This window comes from Phyllobates terribilis, unplaced genomic scaffold (assembly GCF_046119375.1).
Source record: "Phyllobates terribilis strain yellow unplaced genomic scaffold, ASM4611937v1 Scaffold_2__4_contigs__length_985480577, whole genome shotgun sequence".
Taxonomy (NCBI): Eukaryota; Metazoa; Chordata; class Amphibia; order Anura; family Dendrobatidae; genus Phyllobates; species Phyllobates terribilis.
The window spans coordinates 579,453,422-579,477,174 of record NW_027362762.1 but is presented as its reverse complement, the minus strand read 5'-3'; the positions used below and the strand labels follow the sequence as shown (position 1 = coordinate 579,477,174).

The following is a 23,753-nucleotide window of genomic DNA, read 5'->3' as shown; positions in this document are numbered from 1 at the left end:
AGGAGGCAGCAGCAGGTGAAGGAAGAGCTTGACTAAAGGCTGGGAGCTCAATAATCTTGCAAAGAGTTGGTGCCAAGCCAGGTTTAAATAGGGTGTGCAATCAGGAACTCGCAGGATTAAGCCAAATCAGGAGCAACACAGGATGGAGTCGCTCAGGAACAATAGAGATACTAGGATTTAGTTAAGCCAATTACTGTTCAGCGAGAATAGCTCAGAGGGAAGAGCTACCACCTGGTGTACAAGAGCTGCTGGGTTCGAGTCCTGACAGTCTCTTTGCTTGGATTTTAATTTGTGTGTTGTCGTGTCACTAGTTTTAGTTCCTTTTGTCATGATGACTCTTTCGATGATTGTGGTTCTTTTTTCACTATTTTGAATGGCCATTCCGTCATGAATTCCATTGACTCCATATCATTACCCATGTGGAAACCAACTGGAATTTAAGAAAAACCGTTGTGCATAGTTTCGGTTTTTATTTTATGTTATTGTGTAAAGTTACCACAGCGATGCACTATGATCTTCATACTTTTTCCTTATAAATGATCTTGTAATTATTCTTACATCTCTTTTCCCTTTGGTTTCTTTATACATATTGTCCTTATCTAATTAGGTTATTTACGTTATGATATGGATCACACTCTTTGATCATATGTCCTTATGTAATGCTGGATTCACATCTTTTCTGGCTATATAGGTTTTTAGTGATATGGTTTGTGACAGTCACTGGTATGATTTATGAGGGGAGGTATGTGTCACACAGGTTGCTAGCCTGTGTGATCTGAAACCAATAAACTTTCTGCCAGCATGTTATATGCTGGAGGGTTAACTCACTTAAAGGGCGTGGTTTTAGGGGAATGACAGTGATGGGAGGGAAGCCATTCCCCATACCTCCACCTCTGGGTGTGGCTGAGCAACATTTAAATATTCAGTACCGTTTTTTTTTCTTTGAGTTGTGTTTGGAGAGGCAAGGTCTCCAGACTGGACAGCCATAGCTCAGGAGGGAACTGAAGGCTGGACATAACCTGTGTGGGCGACCCGCACACACATATATTGACTCTGCTATTTTGTTTTGTTGTTTAAGCCAAGTAAGGCTGCATTTATTTTGCTGGAGTGCAGAGCTTTACGGTGTTAATAAAGCCTGCAAAGAAAACCCGGACTCCTGAGTCTACTTCTGGAAGTGGCCGAGCGAGTCGTCCTACCACAGGTTGTATAATTAGCTACCTACATTTGTAGGTTCACATACAGCATGTCTTGAGCATTTTAAATTATTTTCAGTTTTTGCTCTTATTTTGTATGGGAGCTTTTCCTCTTTTTCCAAACATACACTGACGAGCAAAAGGGTAACAATGTTTTGAACTTTTGACTATCAGGTTCCATATGTCACCCCATCCACTACTGCTTCAAAAGCGATAGACTACCCTCACTTTATATAGACAATCTTGGCTCATACATAAATTTGACTTGCAGCTATTTAGCATATGATTAGTTATGCATATTCTTGTCATGTCACTGCATTGTGACCGTTTTGCTCCTATAAATCTAAATTTTAAGTTTTTATTATATTGTTAGTATTTTGTAAATCCACCTTTTGCCTTTCAACACGGCCTGAATCCTTCTCAACATGCTCTCACTCAGATTCAAACACGTCTCAACCAAAATCTCTTCTAAGAGTGTGTGCACACTGTACGGATTTGCTGTGGTTTTGATGTTGCGTTTTTATGCAGCATCAAAACCACAGTGGCCAGATGTTACAGCATAGTGGATGGGATTTCTAGAAATCCCATGCCCAATATGCAATTTTGTGTACCCCGCGGAAACTGACAAGAGGCGGGTCTTTCCAGACGGCAGCATGTCAATTTCTTTTGCGGAAAAGCATGCAGATTTTCCCCATAGACTTGAATTAGATGAGAAAAATCCGCATGCATAAAAACTGCATGTGTGTTCCGTTAGCGTTTCCGCAGCGGAAACGGACACAAACGCTACATGATGATCAATAAAGTTCGTTTAAATAAAACCTATTCTCTGAAACTCTGCAAATTTCAACACGAAAAAACGCATGCAGCAAAACCACATGTAAAAACAGCACCAAAAACTGCAATTAACCTAATTTGCAGAAATGGTGCAAAAATTCTGCAGCATCAAAACCGCATCAAATCCGCACCGTGTGCACATACCCAGAGCGTTGCCAAAGTTGGTGCATACAGGTCGACTCACTTAGGTATGTATACAGTTTTCTCTTGAACTCTACCTACAAGTGTTCAATTGGGTTTAGGGCTGTGGACTCTGGGGCCAATCCAGCACCTCTACTTTATTATTATTGAAATCTCGACGTATGCTTCTGGTCATTGTCCTGCTGGAACACTATCGTCTTTTTATACCCATAGTACTCGAGTTTTCTTAAAGTTCACTTTCATAGACACATCTTTCTGGCATAATTCGGCTCACCATCACGAATGTAAAAATCTTTCACTTTATCCACTATAGATTTATCTAATGACTTGCCTGCTTTAAAATCAGGACAACAAATTAAACTTTTTTTTTTTTTTTTTTTTTAATTTGGAAAACATAGACCCTGCACTTTAAAATCAAGGCTGAACAGATCTGAATTCAAGATTTTCAAATTGACACTGTTCATATGGTTATGTTTTGAAGTATGATCTCTTTGAAATCACAACTTGAATTTTGGTACAGCTGTGGCTAGGATCATAGGAGGCACATGTGAATTTTTGGATTATTTTATAGGATATAGATTTTTTAGAAATGCTTTTCAAAACTTTGTGCGACTACGCATAGGTAAAATATTAAGAAAGACACTTGTGACACATTGGGTGGAAGCCTCAACAGTTCTGTGTGAAATGGTGTTTTTTTTCCATTTTTCTATATTGGTTCTGGCTTGAGTTATGAGGAGAAACGTAAAAAGCATGTAGCATAGACATTTTTTCAAAACTTTGAAAATTAATTTTAAGTATACAGAAAGTTTTTCTTCACAATTTGCATTCTCTAACAAAAGAACAAAATCTCAAAAGAATTAAAAACAAAAAGGAAAAATTGCATTGGTTCCCTGTTATGTTCTGGTCTGAATTAGGACCCATTTCATATTCTTAAGCCACCTGCGGTACCTAACCCTGAAGCCGCTCCAGCAGCACCTCAGCCTGAAGCTGCTCCAACAGTACCAGAACTTATTTGCACCTGCAATTCTGTGCCTCTCTTGCAGGTGACTCAGCTCCTATCTGGACGGTTACTCTGGTTCTGAGCCTGCATGACCCCTTAGTGGCAGAAATGTAAGCTGGCACATTCAGACGGGCTGCACTGCGGGAATGAAGAGCCTTGGAATTCCAAAATGTTTATTAATATCAACGCGTTTCTGCACCGGCCCGGCGCCTTTCTCAAGGTATAAAAACCAAGTGACTATCAATTATACCTATTCCTTACCAAACTTGTGTCCCTCTCCAGAACTTCTGCAGTTACCATCTAACTTCCCAGCTTTATGTTCCACGTGGAAGTGGAAATCCTGCAGGGCTAGAAACAAACGGGTAACACAAGCATTTTTCCCCTTTTTCTCTTTCACATCCACCTGGAGTGAGGCATGGCCTGACACCAATTTAAATTTGTGCCCTAAGAGATAGTATCGCAATGTGCCCACCGCCCACTTTATGGCCAAGCATTAGTTTTCCTCACATTCCGACAGTTTCCTACTCAGATAAAGAACAGGATGCTCCTCTCCTTGCATCTCCTGGGAATTTACCGCTTCTAATCCGACTTTGGAGGCAACCGTCTGGAGTATAAATTCCTTCTTAAAGTCAAGGCTACCAGGACTAGCTGCTTACACAGATACATTAATTTCTTGAAAGACAGTCTCCGCCTCCAACATCCATTTGGCCATAACCCATTTTGTCCCTTTAAGGATGTCTGTCGGGGGTGCAGTCACTATGGCAAAGATTGGAATGAATCTCCTGTAGTATCCCACGATTTCCAGAAAAGCCCTAACTTGCTTTTTTGAGAGTGGTCTTGGACAATTCTGGATTGCATCCACTTTATTGACCTAGGGTTTGATTTCATCTCTACCTAGTGCACTACCAAAAAATAAATAAACAAAACAAACAAGCGCTGTGTGTCCACCAGAAATCATAACCTATAAACATGACACAATCAAGGTGTAATAAAACAAAGTTTATTAATTACTTTAAAAATAACAAAGAAATAAAGTTCAAGAGAAAAATGCCCTACAAAGCAGGCACAAGGGGTATCAGCAGTACAAATATATTAGAAATAATATGCTCATTTGTCAAACACTTATTTTTGTATATATGATGCAAATTATGAGACAATAATGCATGACTACACCTGTACAAATCAGCAATAATAAATAGTAAGAGTTTAACCCCTTAAGGACGGAGCCAATTATGTCCTTAATGACCAAACCAAATTTTACAATTCTGACCACTGTCACTTTATGAGGTAATAACTCTGGAACGCTTCAACGGATCCCCCTGATTCTGAGACTGTTTTTTCGTGACATATTGTACTTCACGATTGTGGTAAAATTTCTTCAATATCACTTGCGTTTATTTGTGAAAAAAAATGGAAATTTGATGAAAATGTTGAAATATTTGCAATTTTCAAACTTTGAATTCTTATACCCTTAAATCAGAGAGATATGTCACACAAAAGAGTTAATAACATTTCCCACATGTCTACTTTACATCAGCACAATTTTGGAACCAACATTTTTTTTTTTTTGTTAGGAACCTTCTCATTTTTCCAACAAAATTTACAAAACTATTTTTTTTTTAGGGACCACATCATATTTGAAGTCACTTTGAGGGGTCTTTATGACAGAAAATACCCAAAACTGACATCACTCTAAAAACTGCACCCCTCAAGGTGCTCAATACCACATTCAAGAAGTTTATTAACCCTTCAGGTGCTTCACAGGAATTTTTGGAATGTGGAAGAAAAAAAATGAACATTTAACTTTTTTTCACAAAAATGTTACTTTAGACCCAATCTTTTATTGTTTTTTTTTGCAAGGGTAACAGAAGAAAATGGACCCCAAAATTTGTTGTGCAATTACTCCTGAGCACGCCGATACCCCATATGTAGGGGAAAACCACTGTTTTGGCGCATGGCAGGGCTCGGAAGGGAAGGAGCGCCATTTGACTTTTTGAATGTAAAATTTGTTTGAACAATAAGCGGACGCCATGTTGCGTTTGGAGAGACCCTGATGTGCCTCAACAGTGGAAACCCCCCCACAAGTGATAACATTTTGCAAAATAGACCCCTCAGGGAACTTATCTAGATGTGTGGTGAGCACCTTGAACCCCCAGGTGCTTCGGAAAACCTTATAAAAACATTGAGCCGTAAAAATAAAATTTTCACATTTTCCACACAAAATTGTTTTCCAGCCTCCAATTTTGCATTTTGGTAAGAGTAACAGGAGAAATAGAACCATACCATTTGTTGTGCAATTTCTTCTGAGTACGGCGATACCCCATATGTGGGTAAAAAAAAACACTGTTTGGGCGCACGGCAGAGTTCAGAAGGGAAGGAGCACTGTGTGACTTTTTGAACGCAAAACTGTCTGGAATCGAAAATGGACACCATGTCGTGTTTGGAGAGCCCCTGATGACCCTAAACAGTGGAAACTCACCCGAAGTGACCCCATTTTGGAAACTACAACCCTCAAGTATTTTATCAAGGGGTATAGTGAACATTTTGAACCCAGAGGTACGGCACAGAATTTGATAACATCAAGTCATCATATTGAATAAGTTGTCAGTCTTGAGCACAACCCTAGCTGCAAAGAATGTTAAAAAAAAAAAAAAATTTTCAGTTAATAATTTTTATCTACATTAAGGGAGGGGGGGGCAAAGGAGGTTCTGATTTTTTTTTTTTTCTTTTGATCACTGTGATGAACCCTATCACAGTGATCAAAAGGAACCAATAGAGAAAATTCTCTAATTGTTGCCGGGCACAGGCCGGTGGATCTCGGCGGGCGCACTACGCATGCGCCCGCCATTTTTTCTTACAGGAAGATGCCGGAGGGCCAGGGAATGATAAGGGGGAGATCTGGGAACCGTGCAGGTACCAGGTGGGCTCAGGGGGCTACATTTCGCTCTCCTCTGTCATGTATATCATGTCAGAGGAGAGAGAAATCATTGCAAATAAATAAAATTAATAAACCACGGGCACACTTTTTTCCGTGATCGCCGTTTTTCACTGAATAATGGTGATCACGTGATCGGGGACTGGAAAAATCGGCTCTGATTATATTCTCCAGGGTCTGTTACCCCCGGTAGCTGAGGCCCCGGAGAATTTCCGACTCTAGAGGGCGCTACATCCTTATTCCTCAGCGACTCATTTTCACTGCGCTGAGGAATAAGTACCCTTAATTGCCGCCGTAAAAATTAATTACGGCAGTCAGTAAGGGGTTAAGGTAAATAGTCATACAAATAAAGTTCCTAGTGCTATATCATATATTGCTCATGTGAGAAGTTACGTCAGAGAGCAAATACTAGGGTATACCATGTGAGCAGAGCATAAGTACATATAGAGATGAAAGATCATTATATATTGCTCATGAGAAAAGTCACAATGTCAGAGAGCAGATACTGAGGTATACTATGTAGACAGAGGAAATACAAAATATAAAGATAAAAGAATACTGACCCCAGAGTGCCTGCACGTACCTGACTCACATTTCGCCGTGTGCTTTGACGAGGGTGAGACACCCTTTTTATATGTATATATGCCTTGTCTACATGGCATATCTCAGTATCTGCTTTCTGACATTGTTACTTCTCTCATGAGCAATATGATACAGCACTAGGAACTTTATTTGTATGACTATTTACCTTAGACTTTTACTATTTAGGATTGTTAATTTGTACAGGTGTAGTCATTATTGTCTCATAATTTCCACAATATTTACCCAAGAAAGTGTTTGACAAATGAGCATATTTCTAATATATTTGTACTACGGATACCCTTTGTGCCTACTTTGTTGGGCAAATTTCCCCTGATCTTTATCTCTGTTATTTTTAAAGTAATTAATAAACTTTATTTTATTACATCTTGATTATTTGTCATGTTTATAGGTTACTCTACCTACTACATACAGTACAGACCAAAAGTTTGGACACACCTTCTCATTTAAAAAAATTTCTGTATTTTCATGACTATGAAAATTGTACATTCACACTGAAGGCATCAAAACAATGAATTAACACATGTGGAATTATATACTTAACAAAAAGTGTGAAACTACTGAAAATATGTCTTATATTCTAGCTTCTTCAAAGTAGCCAGCTTTTGCTTTGATGACTGCTTTGCACACTCTTGGCATTCTCTTGATAAGCTTCAAGATGTAGTCACCGGAAATGGTCTTCCAACAATCTTGAAGGAGTTCCCAGAGATGCTTAGCACTTGTTGGCCCTTTTGCCTTCACTCTGCGGTCCAGCTCACCCCAAACCATCTCGATTGGGTTCAGGTCTGGTGACTGTGGAGGCCAGGTCATCTGGTGTAGCAGCCCATAACTCTCCTTCTTGGTCAAATAGCCCTTACACAGCCTGGAGGTGTGTTTGGGGTCATTGTCCTGTTGAAAAATAAATGATGGTTCAACTAAACGCAAACCGGATGGAATAGCATGCCGCTGCAAGATGTTGTGATAGCCATGCTGGTTCAGTATGCCTTCAATTTTGAATAAATCCCCAACAGTGTCACCAGCAAAACACCCCCACACCAGCACACCTCCTCCTCCATGCTTCAAAGTGGGAACCAGGCATGTAGAGTCCATCCGCTCACCTTTTCTGCGTCGCACAAAGACACGGTGGTTGGAACCAAAGATCTCAAATTTGGACTCATCAGACCAAAGCACAGATTTCCACTGATCTAATGTCCATTCCTTGTGTTCTTTAGCCCAAACAAGTCTCTTCTGCTTGTGGCCTGTCCTTAGCAGTGGTTTCCTAGCAGCTATTTTACCATGAAGGCCTGCGGCACAAAGTCTCCTCTTAACAGTTGTTGTAGAGAGGTGTCTGCTGCTAGAACTCTGTGTGGCATTGACCTGGTCTCTAATCTGAGCTGCTGTTAACCTGTGATTTCTGAGGCTGGTGACTCGGATAAACTTATCCTCAGAAGCAGAGGTGACTCTTGGTCTTCCTTTCCTAGGGCGGCCCTCATGTGAGCCAGTTTCTTTGTAGCGCTTGATGGTTTTTGCAACTGCACTTGGGGACACTTTCAAAGTTTGCCCAATTTTTCGCATTGACTGACCTTCATTTCTTAAAGTAATGATGGCCACTCGTTTTTCTTTACTTAGCTGCTTTTTTCTTGCCATAATACAAAATTCTAACAATCTATTCAGTAGGACTATCAGCTGTGTAGCCACTAGACTTCTGCACAACACAACTGATGGTCCCAACCCCATTTATAAGGCAAGAAATCCCACTTATTAAACCTGACAGGGCACACCTGGGAAGTGAAAACCATTTCCGGTGACTACCTCTTGAAGCTCATCAAGAGAATGCCAAGAGTGTGCAAAGCAGTCATCAAAGCAAAAGGTGGCTACTTTGAAGAACCTAGAATATAAGACATATTTTCAGTTGTTTCACACTTTTTTGTTAAGTATATAATTCCACATGTGTTAATTCATAGTTTTGATGCCTTCAGTGTGAATGTACAATTTTCATAGTCATGAAAATACAGAAAAATCTTTAAATGAGAAGGTGTGTCCAAACTTTTGGTCTGTACTGTATATATAAAACTTACCTTGTGATATTGGTTCCTATCATGACTAATATCCCATTGTGAACAGATTCCGAACATTATGCGAACTGCAACGGTATACGTCCGCCGATCGGTGAATATTTGCCAGTCTTTCAAAAGCCAGTTTACAGTGGCAGACTGCATTTATTATACACTTAGGGTGATATGCAAAAGACGGCAGCACTTTTTTTTTTGTAAAGAACAGAACCAAGAATGATATTTTAAGAAAATGAAAAATAATTGTATCCACCGAACGATCATGTTGATCATTTGTCAGGTGGCCTATTTACATTGCACAATTAGGAATTCCAATAATCTTTCAGTATAAATTCACCTTTAGTGAATCAGTCTATGCCCAGCTGTAAGATTCAAGAGTTGTTTTTTTTTTATTATTTGTTTTTTTACAAAGAAAACTTACCAGTTTCCAAAACCACAATCCATCACAGCTTCTAGAAGAGCCATCTCCTCCTGGGCTGTCCAACTGGGATCCAGCACAGGAAAATCTGATGTCTAGGAGACAAGATTAATTTTTACATGTCAAAGAAAGGGTCCTTTACTAGTTTGAACTTGTTACATTTGACATTAATCTATGCAGACACACTCTGTATGTGCGGTAGATAACTCCTGTTATTGAAGTCTTAAAGGGGTTGTCCGGTCTAAATTGATAAGTCTGCAGTCAATCTGTGTGACTGCAGACTTATGAATTCCCCCAGCGCACACTTGCCAGTTTCTGAGCCTGGAGTGTTGGTGTTGTATGCGTTATGCATACTCCCGGGAAGAACCCATCAAGTGGCCGCGGCCTCGCTCCATACACTTGTATGGAGCGAGGCAGCGCCCCATCTAGTGACACGGCCATAAAGTGGGTTCTGCCTGGGTGTATGCAAAAATCGCATACATCACTGCCGATCCCGGCTCAGGAACAGGCAAATCCACGCAGATCACAAAGCGTGTGTTAGGGAAATTCATAAGTCTGCAGTCACAGAAAGTGACTGCAGACTTTTGATTTTAGACCCGACAACCACTTTAAACAATGCTATAAGGAAGTGTGCATAACTTATAAAATACAGAGAGTTGCAGATCCCAAAATATCAGCCCTAAATGCACTAATACAGCGTTTAATTTATTGCAGTGCTGGAGTGGTGCTACTAATGTAAGGCTCCAGCACTTAGTCTCATACTTACCAGACGCCGTCTTCATCTTTTAATCGGCGCTGCTCCGGTCGGTCTCCAGCAGTTTGCGACCTGCCAGATCGCTCCAGTGTTTGCTGGGCAATCCACAAGTCATAACTCAATGTAAGTCTATGAGTGTTTCATTGTGGCTCTTATAGACTTAGATTGACAGCTTGTGACCGTTATCTCTGACTTCCAGTCAGTAAAAGTTGTGGTCACAAAATGGTGGCACGGCACAGCACCAGAGCGGGGAACATAGTTACATAGTTACATAGTTTATAAGGCCAAAAAAAGACAAGCGTCCATCCAGTTCAGCCTATTTCTTGTGCACTGCAGCTATTCCGCAGCGTTGATCCAGGGGAAGGCAAAAAAAAACATGCGGTATAGGCCAATTTACATCATTGAGGAAAAATTCACTTCCCGACACCAATCTGGCAGTCAGATTAAATCCCTGGATTAATTAACTATCACTCAGCATAAGATGTTATTTTATTGTTCTCAAGAAAGGCGTCCAGGACTCTCTTGAACTCATTAAGTGAGTTGGACATCACCACTTCCTCTCCCAGAGAGTTCCAGAGTCTCACGGCTCTGACCGTAAAGAATCCCCTTCTATGCTGGTGCAGGAACCTCCTTTCCTCCAGACGCATAGTGTGCCCCCTCGTCTTTGTCACCATCCTTGGTATAAACAGGTCATGGGAGAGATCTCTGTACTGCCCCCTGATGTATTTATACATGTTTATGAGGTCTCCCCTAAGCCTTCTCTTTTCCAACGTAAATAGGCCTAATTTTGACAACCTCTCTGGGTATTCTAGTCCCTCCATTCCCTTTATTACCTTAGTCGCCCTCCTTTGTACCCTCTCTAGCTCCAATATGTCTTTCCTGAGCACCGGAGCCCAGAACTGTGCACAATATTCTAAGTGCGGCCTTACCAGCGCTTTATACAGAGGAAGAACAATGTTCTTATCATATGCCCCTATTCCTCTTCTGATGCATGCCATGACTCTATTTGCCTTCGCAGCTGCTGCCTGACACTGGGCACTCCAATTTAATTTGCTATTAACCAAGATGCCCAGGTCCTTCTCCATGTCAGATTTGCCCAACGGTTTCCCATTTAATGTGTATGGGTGACTGCTGTTTTTCTTTCCCATGTGCATGACCTTACATTTATCGGCATTGAACCCCATTTGCCATTTTTTGGCCCAACTCCCCAATTTATCTAAATCCTCCTGTAGCTGTGCCCTATCCTCATCTGTATTAACTACTTTACAAAGTTTAGTATCATCTGCAAATATTGCTATTTTACTATGCAACCCTTCCACTAGATCATTAATAAATATATTAAAAAATATAGGGCCCAAGACAGACCCTTGAGGCACCCCGCTAGTAACCCTGACACACCCTGAGCTTACTCCATTGATAACCACCCTCTGCTTTCTATCACTCAGCCAGCTATTTACCCACTTGCACACATTATCCCCCAGACCAAGCATTCTCATTTTATATACCAACCTTTTGTGTGGCACGGTATCAAACGCTTTGGAGAAGTCAAGGTATACAACATCCACTGACTCTCCCCGGTCCAGCTGTGAGCTCACCTCCTCGTAGAAGGCCATCAGGTTTGTTGGCAGGAGCGATCCCTCATGAATCCATGTTGATATGGAGTTAGACAGTTATTATCATTAAGATATTCTACAATAGCATCTCTAAGAAATCCTTCAAACAATTTACCCACAACAGACGTTAAGCTTACTGGTCTATAGTTCCCAGGGTCACTTTTAGACCCCTTTTTGAATATTGGTACCACATTTGCTTGGCGCCAGTCTAGTGGGACAGTCCCTGTCCATAAAGAGTGCTTGAATATAAGATACAGCGGTCTGTCTATCACATTACTTAATTCTTTTTGCCATCTGGGCCTGGTGACTTGTCTATTTTGATATTATTTAGGCGTTTCTGAACTTCCTCCTGGGTTAGGTGGGTGATATTTAGCAGAGGGTTTACTTTATCACTCTGCATTTCCTCCGATAAATTGTTTTCTTTTGTGAAAACAGTGGAGAAGAAGCTATTGAGTAGGTTTGCTTTACCCTCATCGCCCTCTATGATTTTACCCAGGTTATTTTTCAATGGGCCAACTCCATCAGTTTTAATCCTTTTACTGTTTATATAGTTAAAGAACAGTTTGGGATTCGTTTTACTTTCCTTGGCAATTAGTCTCTCTGTCTCCTCTTTTGCTATTCTTATTTGTTTCTTACAGATTTTGATTTTTTCCCTATAAGATATTAGCGCTTCCTCGCTGCCTTCTTGTTTAAGTTTACCGAAAGCCCTTTTTTTGTTTTTCATTGCCCTCTTGACTTCCTTATTTAGCCACATTGGCTTCCTCCTATTCCTAGCCCTTTTATTCCCATAAGGTATGTACCTTCTACAGTGACTATGTAGGACTGTTTTGAAAATTTCCCATTTTCTATCCGTGCTCCTATTACTAAAGATACTATCCCAGTCTATAAGGTGAAGGGCATCTCTTAGCTGATCAAACTTTGCCCTCCTGAAGTTCAGTGTTTTTGTGACCCCCTTGCTGGGCACCCTACTGAAGCACATGTGGAATTGTATAATGTTGTGGTCACTATTTCCCAGGTGCCCCCCGACCTGCACCTCAGTTATTCTGTCTGGCCTGTTAGTTAATATTAAGTCTAAAAGGGCCGTCCCAGACAGTTGAAGATGTCTGGTGGTCAGTATAATATTAGGTGCAGGATTAGTAGCACCACTCCAGCACTGCAATAAGAGAAAGAACAAAAAAAAACGCTGGAGTGGGGCTTAAAGAAAGTACTACTTTACAAACAACCGCAAAAAGGCTTCCAATGCACAACAGGAGTCTCCAAAGTGTTCTCTCCTTACATTTCAGATACAATTCTGTCACTGGAATACCTGTTCAAGGAGGGCATTCCAAGGATATTTTTTTTTTGGTGTTATTACAGTTATTTAGTCTTCCTTCCCTTAGCTATTATGCTACATTGAAACAAGAATGCAATGCAAATTTTTATCTTCGCAGATGCATGAAATAATACGATTTTCATAGGTGTATCGACTAGATTCTTGATGACAAGCAGCAATTATCATAACAAGCCTATGTAATACAGGATGATTCTTGTGGTTTGGATGGCAAAAGAGAAATGTTTGCTTCAACTATTATGAAGCAAGTATTCTACCACAAAAAGATCTATAACGGCATGTGACCGCCAGATAAGAAGAGATTCTGACAATGTAAGGATAAAATACTGACAATTTTATTTCAACTAATGGATAAAAAATGTAATAAAATAGACAAGGAAATAAACCTCCAAACAAAGGGGGGATAGGAAACACAGTACGGTCTGATAAATAATAAACAATGTAATGATACAGAGCAGCACACAGGAGCATACACCTAAACGAGGTCAGGTAAAATAACCCAAATAATGGGGAGACCTATTTATAGAAATTGAAATACTTCACCAAATCTTGCGCAAGTGCTGCGAGGGGAGTATATCCAATGTTCGTCAAAGTTATGTAAAACAAGGAAAAAGAGCTCTAAAAGGTATTAGAGTTAGGGGAAAGGAATGATGTATAGGAAAAGGAAATAGGGATACTTCATAAAGAGTGGATCCTATCTAGATTGTGAGCCCCGATGGGGACAGCGACGATAATATATGTAAAGCGCTGCGGAATATATTAGCGCTATATAAAAATAAAGATTATTATTATTATTATTATTATCCTGGAGCGCTAAAGGACTAGCTGTGTCCTCCCCACACCCGACGAACGCCATTTCGCTTGATCGCTTCTTTGATGACGCGCTCCCGGAAGAAGCGATCAAGCGAAACTGCGTCCGTCGGGTGTGAGGAGGACACAGCTAGTCCTTTAGCGCTCCAGGATCCACTCTTTAACGAGGTATCCCCATTTCCTTTTCCTATACATCATTCCTTTCCCCTATAGGGACTTAGCACATTAACTCTAATACCTTTTAGAGCTCTTTTTCCTTGTTTTACATAACTTGACTAACATTGGATATACTCCCCTCGCAGCACTTGCGCAAGATTTGGTGAAGTATTTCAATTTCTATAAATAGGTCTCCTCATTATTTGGGTTAATTTACCTGACCTTGTTTAGGTGTATGCTCCTGTGTGCTGCTCTGTACGATTACATCGTTTTATTTATAAGTCCGTAATGTGTTTCCTATCCCCCCTTTGTTTGGAGGTTTATTTCCTTGTAGATCAGGGGGTGCAACTATAATAGGTGCAGGGGTTGCAGTCGCTTGGCCCTTGATTCTGGGAGGCGGGGGGGGGGGGCACATCAAAGAACCCTTTGAACCATATGTTTATGCATACCATGCATTATACCATGGGACCCCAACTTCTGAGCTCAAGAGTCAAATGTGGCTTGAGAGCCCATGAGGTGTGGATCGTGGCTGTCTGTCACCCCTAGACGAAGCATTTCATTGCGAAACGCGCGTCGGGTGTGGTGGGTCCCCGGAGACATTACTAAGGTAACGCATAGCACACTCTTTCCATGCTTAGAGTTGTTACATGTTCTTCTATGAATTTCCCTTACCTTTCTTGGGGTGTGTGATTCAGCTCTAAGCTAATGTTACTGCTGCATAAACAGTCCTTATACATCTATATTTAACTAGACACTTTACTTGATGGATACCATAGTATGCATCTACAATGTTTATTGTAATGTCTTTGTAGGCGTTTTTACACCATATCCGGGTGTACCCAGTTTTTCTGTGTATTTGGGTTGTCTCACTTTTAAGATGTTTTTAACAATTTTTTCTGTGATTAATAAAATTGACCTTTTTACATAAACTGGGCCTTTTGCTTAAAGCTATTTTTAAGAGTCATTATGAGCTCAAGAGCGAAACGTGGCTTGAGGGCCCATGAGGTGTGGATCGTGGCTGTGTCAGCTCGGTGCATTATTACTAGGACTAGAAAACAGCTAACAGGCATGTCCAAGATGGTGACTTCGTTGAGTTGCCCAACACAGAAGAGCACATTGAATGGGCATACACTGGCCATGGGGGTAATAGGATAATATAGTGAGTTAGAGGGGTGCTTGAAGCTGAATGCGATAATGTGCTGGGAGAGTTTGTTGTGAGCATATCGGATTGGGAAACTGGAAGCCCCTAGATGCAAGATTACTGCATAAGAGGGAAGGGGACCTAAGGTAACATTGTGATTTTTGTGGGGAAGCTTTGGCTGTCCTACCAGTAATAGGGGGTTCTAGGTTGATTCACTACCATTTCTCATAGCTGAATTTGGCTCTTACAGACTTATACTGTAATTTTCTTATACCTCTATGGCTTTTCAGTCATTTATTTTATTCATATACAAAATATATATTTAGATATATTTATTTATATTTGTGTGTTTACTTATTTTAGATAAATACTGACTTTCAAGGCAGTCCGTATCCAACTTAAACCTTTGCTTTTTGTACCTATTTTTCAATAGAAGTGCGTTGCCATCTTGTGGATGGCACAGCTTCGCACTGATCCATTTACACCACACCTGCTTCTAATGCGCATTCGCAGGCAAAGAGACCAGAAGCACGCTGCTCCCGGGTCCAAGCTACGTCTGTACTAGAAGACATCTTCACTAGCTATCATTGTCACTCTGGTCTGTGCTCTAATCAGGGTGAAAATGCTCAGATCAGAGCAAAAACCAGTGTGACCGTGAATGACAGAGAAGCTGCTGGCAGGCAGGGAGAACTGTAATATACTTATTGCTGCTGTAGCAGCTATGATCTGTCTTCTGAGCAAGTACAGAGGTGTCCCCGGAAGCCGCTTGTATGGGGACACTTCCTGGTTTCTCTGATCACCTAGCAGTGAGATGTCAAAAATGATACATGCAGTGATTATCCTGCCACCACTCTTAGTATTTGCAACAGATTTTTCTGCACCAAAAACCAAAGTGTGCACATAGCCCATCATTGAGAGAAGAGTAGAGGACAGCAGAGAGCCAGAAGCAGGACCCCTCTAACAGATAAATAACAGTTTTGCAAAGCACTCAGCAAGGTAAAGGAGTTACAGAGATTCTGCAGCAGCAAAAAGGTAGAAATTTGTTTTATGAAGCCAGTAGCTTAAATTTTGTATTTAGGAAATTAACGAGCAATAAAAAAAATAAAAAATAAAAAAAATTTGAATTAGACTTACCGGTAATAAGTTTTCTAGGAACCCTCTACGACAGCACCACAGGAGGTTGACTCACCCACCCTAGTAGGAACAGGAAACACAAAGAGGTCAAATTGCCCCTCCCCACTTCCTATCTCCAGTGCTTTTCTAAAGAACCACACCAGCAGGAATGCTTCAACCATTTATTTAGAAATATGGAATACAAGTAATATAACATATAGAAGGGATGGGAATTTCCCATGCTGTCGTGGAGGCTTCCTAGAAAACAAATTACTGGTAAGTCTAATCCTATTTTCTTAAGTCACCCTCCACAATAGCACAACTGGAGGAATACCAACAAATAATGTCAGGGAAGGATGATAGCCTTTGGAAGAAAGTTTCGCCAAGCTAGAGGTACCGTCACACTTAGCAACGCTACAGCGATCCCGACAACGATACGACCTGGCAGGAATCGTTGCTGCGTCGCTGGTGAGATGTCAAACAGTCAGATCTTCCCAACGACGCAGCAACGATACGGCGACCCGTAGCGACCTGTATAACGATGCAACGCAAATGCATGCCTATGTGTCTCAGTTCTGAGTCGCCAACGAGGTCGTTGGTAAGGTGTCAAACACACCGATGCATGCAACTCAGCGGGACCTCAACGATCAAAAAATGGTCCAGGCCATTTCGACACGACCAGCGATCTCACAGCAGGGGCCTGGTCGCTGCTACGTGTCAAACGTAGCAAGATCGCTGCTAAGGTCGCTGTTGCGTCACAAAACTTGTGACTCAGCAGCGATCTCACTTAGTGTGACGGGGGCTTAAGCCTTTGTTAAACATCAAGTCTAATCTACACTGCTCAAAAAATATAAAGGGAACACTCAAATAACACATCCTAGATCTGAATGAATGAAATATTCTCATTCAATACTTTGTTCTGTACAAAGTTGAATGCGCTGACAACAAAATCACACAAAAATCATCAATGGAAATCAAATTTATTAACCAATGGAGGCCTGGATTTGGAGTCACCCCCAAAATTAACCCCTTCGGGACTCAGCCTATTTTGACCCTAAAGACCTTGGCATTTTTATCAATTCTGACCAGTGTCCCTTTACGAAGTAAAAACTCTGGAACACTTCAACGGATCCTAGCGATTCTGAGAATGTTTTTTCGTGACATACTGGGCTTCATGTTAGTATTAAATTTAGGTCGATAATGTTTGCGTTTATTTGTGAAAAAATCAAAAATTTGGCAAAAATTTTGAAAATTTCACAATTTTCAAATTTTTGATTTTTATTCTGCTAAACCAGAGAATGATGAGACACAAAATAGTTAATAAATAACATTTCCCACATGTCTACTTTACATCAGCACAATTTTGGAAAAAAAATATTTGGGGGTAGGAAGTTTGAAGGGTTCAAAGTTCATCAGCAATTTTTCTTTTTTACAGCAAAATTTACAAAACCATTTTTTTTTAGTGACCACATCACATTTGAAGTCCCTTTGAGGGGTGTACATGACAGAAAACACCCAAAAGGGACACCATTACAAAAACTGCACCCATCAAGCTACTCAAAACTACATTCAATTAGATTATTAACCCTTCAGGTGCATCAAAGGAACTAAAGCAACATGGAAGAAAAAAAATTAACATTTTTATTTTTCGAACAAAAATTTTCTTTTAGCCTAAATTTTTTAATTTTCACAGGGGTAACAGGATAAAATGCATCCTAAAATTTGTTGGGCAATTTCTCCTGAGTACACAGATACCTCATATGTGGTCATAAACCACTGTTTGGGCGCACGGCAGGGCTCAGAAGGGAAGGAGCGCCATTTCACTTTTTGAATGGAAAATTAGCTCCAAAAGTCAAATTGCGCTCCTTCCCTTCTGAGCCCTGCCATGCGCAAAAACAGTGGTTTATGACCACATATGAGGTATGGGTGTACTCAGGAGAAATTGCCCAACAAATTTTAAGATGCATTTTATCCTGTTACCCATGTGAAAATTAGAAAAATTTAGGCTAAAAGAAAATTTTTGTGAAAAAAAGTGTACTTTTTCTTTTTCACTGATCAATTTGTGAAGCACCTGGGGGTTTAAAGTGCTGACTATGCATCTAGATAAGTTCCCTGGGGGGTCTAGTTTCCAAAATGGGTTCACTTGTGGGGGAGCTCCAATGTTTAGGCACACAGGGGCTCTCCAAACGCAACATGGTGTCCGCTAACAATTTGAGCCGATTTTCCATTCAATTTGTTAGGGGACACCATGTCGCGTTTGGAGAGCCCCTGTGTGCCTAAACATTGGAGCTCCCCTACAAGTGACCCCATTTTGGAAACTAGACCCTCTAGGGAACTTATCTAGATGCATAGTGAACACCCCCAGGTGCTTCACAAATTGTGTAGTGTATGTCAGGTTGGTGTGCAGTGTGGTATAGTGTAGTGTATACACCACACACACACACACCAACCTGACAGCCTCCTCAGCTGAGTACGCCCTAGACTGGGATGAGCGGGACATTTTGTGTGCTGTGCGCGTGTAAAAAAAAAAAAAAAAAATCTAAACTTTATTATAGTGTGAGAGTGTGAGTGCTTGGTGTAACCTTCTGCAGTCACGTGTGGGGGTGGTCAGGTGTAGGGGGCGCGCTCAGTCACTCGGGGCACGCTCAGGCACACGGGGCGCATGAGGGGGCGGTCAGGCGTAGGAGGGGGCTGAGGAGATGGAGGAGCCAGCAGCAGCAAGGGGGGTGATCACTGGGGCAGAAAGAGGGGCAGGAGCCGGCAGTAGCAGCCGCAAGGGGGGTGAACCCTGGGGCAGAAAGGGGGGCAGGAGCTGGCAGCAGCAAGGGGGGTAGGAGGCCAGCAGCATCAGGGGGTGATCACTGGGGCAGAAAAAGGAGCGGGAGCCGGCAGCATCAGGGGGTGATCACTGGGGCAGAAAAAGGAGCAGGAGCCGGTAGCATCAGGGGGTGATCACTGGGGCAGAAAAAGGAGCAGGAACCGGCAGCAGCAGGGGGGTGATCACTGGGACGAGTGATCACTGGTACGGGGGGGGGGGGGGGAGGGTGATCACTGGGAGGGATGGTGGGTGATCACAGGGGATTCACAGTGAGCCTGCTGCTGCCTGTGATCACCGTACACCGGCTGGCAGAAGGAGAGCACCAGCCGGTGGATGCAGACGTGGGAGATGGAGCGGAGGTCAGGGTGCAGGTATGAAATTGGACTGGGGTGGAGGTGGTTGGAGAGGGGTGGAGGTGGTTGGAGGGGGAGGGGCTGGAATCGGACAAGGGGGGAAATATTACCGGCGGTGGATCGGCGGCGGCAGATCGCTGGCGGCGGCAGCAACAGATCGGTGGGTGACCAAGCTCCACAGCTTCCACGGACGGGAGGAAGCTGTGGAGCTTGGTCAGCCATTGTAAAAACGACCCCCTCCACATCTGATTGGAGGGCTAGCGTCACATGGACACTAGCCGCAATCAGATCTGGGGGGGGGGGGGCAGAGCTGACACTCCCCCCAGCCAGTGGCTGATGCTATATGCATCAGGCCATGCCCAGATCATAAATATTTCACCAATTTCCATTGGTGAAATATTTAATTCATTCAGATTGGCAGTTTCACGTTTACTTTAATGAAACTGCCAATCTGAGGGGTCCTAGGCACGGGGGGGGTTAATCCACCCCCCGTGGGGTCAACTACAGGTTGTCCAGTTGCAGTAGCAACTGTGACACCTGAGCGCCCCCTCTCGCAGGCGCTGCAGGGGCGCGATCCCGCCATGTCACAGACGCTGTGACATGGGTCGGGAAGGGGTTAAAGTGGAAAAACACACTACAGGCTGATCCAACTTTGATGTAATGTCCTTAAAACAAGTCAAAATGAGGCTCAGTATTGTGTGTGTCCTCCACGTGCCTGAATGACCTCCCTACAACGCCTGGGCATGCTCCTGATGAGGTTGTGGATGGTCTCTTGTGGGATCTCCTCCCAGACCTGGACTAAAGCATCCGCCAACTCCTGGACAGTCTGTGGTGCAACATGACGCTGGTGGATGGAGCGAGATATGATGTCCCAGATGTGCTCAATTGGATTCAGGTCTGGGGAACAGGCGGGCCAGTCCATAGCTTCAATGCCTTCATCTTGCAGGAACTGCTGACACACTCCAGCCACATGAGGTCTGGCATTGTCCTGCATCAGGAGGAACCCAGGGCCAAATGCACCAGCATATGGTCTCACAAGGGGTCTGAGGATCTCATCTCGGTACCTAATGGCAGTCAGGCTACCTCTGGCGAGCACATGGATGGCTGTGCGGCCCTCCAAAGAAATGCCACCCCACTCCATTACTGACCCACTGCCAAATCTGTCATGCTGAAGGATGTTGCAGGCAGCAGATCGCTCTCCAGGCGTCTCCAGACTCTGTCACATGTGCTCAGTGTGAACCTGCTTTCATCTGTGAAGAGCACAGGGCGCCAGTGGCAACTTTGTCAATCCTGGTGCTCTGTGGCATTTTTTTGGAGGACCGCACAGCCCTCCATGTGCTCGCCAGATGTAGCCTGACTGCCATTAGGTACAGAGATGAGATCCTCAGACCCCTTGTGAGACCATATGCTGGTGCGGTTGGCCATGGGTTCCTCCTAATGCAGGACAATGCCAGACCTCATGTGACTGGAGTGTGTCAGCAGTTCCTGCAAGATGAAGGCATTGAAGCTATGGACTGGCCCGCCCGTGCCCCAGACCTGAATCTGATTGAGCACATCTGGGACATCATATCTCGCTCCATCCACCAACGTCACGTTGCACCACAGACTGTCCAGGAGTTGGCGGATGCTTTAGTCCAGGTCTGGGAGGAGATCCCACAGGAGACCATCCGCAACCTCATCAGGAGCATGCCCAGGCGTTGTAGGGAGGTCATTCAGGCACGTGGAGGCCACACACAATACTGAGCCTCATTTTAACTTGTTTTAAGGACATTACATCAAAGTTGGACCAGCCTGTAGTATGTTTTCCCACTTTAATTTTGGGGGTGACTGCAATTCCAGGCCTCCATTGGTTAATAAATTTGATTTCCATTGATGATTTTTGTGTGATTTTGTTGTCAGCACATTCAACTTTGTACAGAACAAAGTATTGAATGAGAATATTTCATTCATTCAGATCTAGGATGTGTTATTTGAGTGTTCCCTTTATTTTTTTGAGCAGTGTATAATGTTTAGAGAAGGTATGGACCGAGGACCTGGTAGTAGCGCTACAGATCTGCTCGAAGGAAGCTCTTGCCCTTGTGGCCCAAGAGACAGATATGGCCCTAGAGCTGTACATTTTTACAGAGGTGATATATTTTGGTTCTTATATGTTCTGCAAATTGCTCTTTTAATCCAGGTAAGGGTATTCTTTGCTGTCTTCTTGCCATTATTTTGACCATAGTGATGGACAAAGATTCTGATCCTTCCTCCAGGCTCTAGACTGCTTAAGATGGTGAAGAACAACTCTTCGTATTTCTAAGGAGTGCAACGGTTTCCTTATCGTTTGATGGATTCTGGCAAAAAGGAATGAAGAATAATTTTTTGAGACATGTGGAACTCTGAAAGTCACTTTGGGTAGGAATGACAGGTCTAAGTGGAAAATAATTCTTGTCTTCCAGAATCTTTAGGTAAGGTTCACTGATCGAGAGTGCCTGAAGTTCACCGACTCTCCTAGCCGTTGTAATTGCAACTAGGAAAGCTGGTTTCCAAGACAGTCTAAGTTCAGAGAAGATATTAGATCAAATGGATGCAGCGTCAAAACCTTGAGGACGATATTCAGATCTCAGGACGGGATTAAGGTGGCCAGTCTCGGATGTAACCAGAAGGCTGCCGTCATGAATCTCCTTATCCAATGATGATCTGCCAAGTTCTGATTAAAAAAATGAACTTAGGGCTGAAATCTGGACCTTGAGGGTATTTGGCCATCTTCTAGACCATACTGTAGGCAAGTTAAAACTTGGGCCATATCCATATGAAGGAGGTCCGGAGGATTAGAGCCACACCATGATACAAAAGTCTTCCATATTTTGCTATAGATGGCATTTGTGAACAGTTTCCTGCTTTTTTGAAGGATACCTATGATTCTGTCTGAGAGGCCCCTTGATTTTAGGAATGTGGATTCAGAAGTCAAGGAACCAGACTCAAGCTTTGGATGGTAGATTGGACCCTGGTGAAAAAGGCTGCTGATGATTAATGGTAGACTCAGGGGACCGTCTAACAACAGGCTGCTTAATGTCCCAAACCAGCTTCTTTGGCCAGAGAGATGCTACAAGGATCGTTCTGACACTTTCTGACCTAATGGTTTGAAGTATCCTTGGCAGAACAGAAATCAGTGAGAAGGCATAAGCCAGCTCGAAATTCCAGGAATGATCATATGCGTCCACTGCTATACAGGCATTGTTTGAGTTCAGAGAGAAGTAACGCTCTGCTTTTACGTTCTGATGGCCTGCAAATAGGTCTAAGTCAGGATGGCCCCATCTCTCAACTATCATCCGGAAAGTTTTCATATCTAGACTCCATTCACCTGGTTGAACATCCTCGCTGCTCAAGTCTTACTGGATATTGGCAGAGCCCTTCAAATGCAGTGTTGATAGACATGATGCCACTCTTGCTGAGATCAGCATTAGATTCTTGAATTTTGAGCTCCCTTCATGGTGCATGTGAGCTATTGTGGTCATATTATCAAAATAGACCTTTATATGAGTCCCCTGAATTAAGGTTACTTGGGCCTTGAGAGCCTCCTCTATGGCTTTTAATCTTCTGACGTGGGATGACCGAAGACTGACTTCTTGTGTCCAGATCCCCTGGAAAGAAGTGTGGGAGATTATTGCTCTCCATTCTCCTCTGCTGGCATCTGTTGTAATGGTTGTCGGAGGATTCTGATTTCAGGACACCCCTTTCACTAGATTTTTTGACATGAGCCACCAGACGAGCGAGAATTCCACCCGACTGGGCAAAGAAACTTTCTTTTTCAGGGACCTGGTGGATCCGTCCCACCATGATAGAATGTGCGTCTGTTTAACTTTCATTTGGGCCTGAGACTATGACACCGCTTAAATGCATGAAGTCATTGAGCCTAAGACCGACATCACGGCCCTCAAGGACACCTTTTCTCTGATCTTATAAAGCCACTATTCTGGATTTCATTTGAATCAGTTTTTCTTCTGGAAAGAAGGATGTTTGTTTCTGAGAGTTCAGAAGGATGCCTAGGAAAATTTTCCTGGTGTAAGGGACCAAGTCTGATTTTCGAACATTCACCAAACACCCTTCAAACATCACAATTTATGTTTTTTGTAGTCCTCTCCTTAGCCTGAGAGTCCGAGTCTAATTCTTTCTCCAAACTAGTCTTCCTCTTTTTGGGGGCAGGGTTACAAAATGGGAAGTAGAGGCTAAGGACAACAGGATCTCCAGGCGAACCATCCCCTTAATTTTTTCCTTTAAAGAGGGCTGTTTCTCCTTTACAATCCTATCAGTACAATCCTGACATAGTCGTTTCTTATAGTAAGATGGACGTTTCCTAGCACAGATGGCATATTTAAGATTTGTAACGGTCTGCAGGAACCTTCTCTACCTGAAAAAGAGAGACAGACAATGGGAATAAGAAAGATATCCTGCTGCAAAAAAAGAGAAAGACCCACCCATGCCAGAACACTTAAGTTATGTGCGGACGATGA

General features: G+C 42.6%; 1 protein-coding gene across 6 annotated transcripts in view; it reads right to left on the bottom strand.

Annotated features, from left to right (window-relative positions):
- The window catches only part of TADA2A (transcriptional adaptor 2A), a 193,124-nt gene that overhangs the window by 126,373 nt on the left and 42,998 nt on the right, over positions 1-23,753 (bottom strand). For 4 of the 6 annotated variants that reach the window (XR_012288948.1, XM_073666411.1, XM_073666414.1 and 1 more), the window contains exon 4: positions 9,176-9,267. Coding sequence is in view for 5 of the 6 variants with exons in the window: in XM_073666411.1 (XP_073522512.1) it covers positions 9,176-9,267 (92 nt within the window). In the remaining variant the exon portion in view is untranslated. Of the gene's footprint in view, positions 1-9,175; positions 9,268-11,435; positions 11,558-16,110; positions 16,171-23,753 lie in introns of those variants that run through there. The other 2 variants (XM_073666417.1, XM_073666416.1) reach the window with 2 other exon arrangements.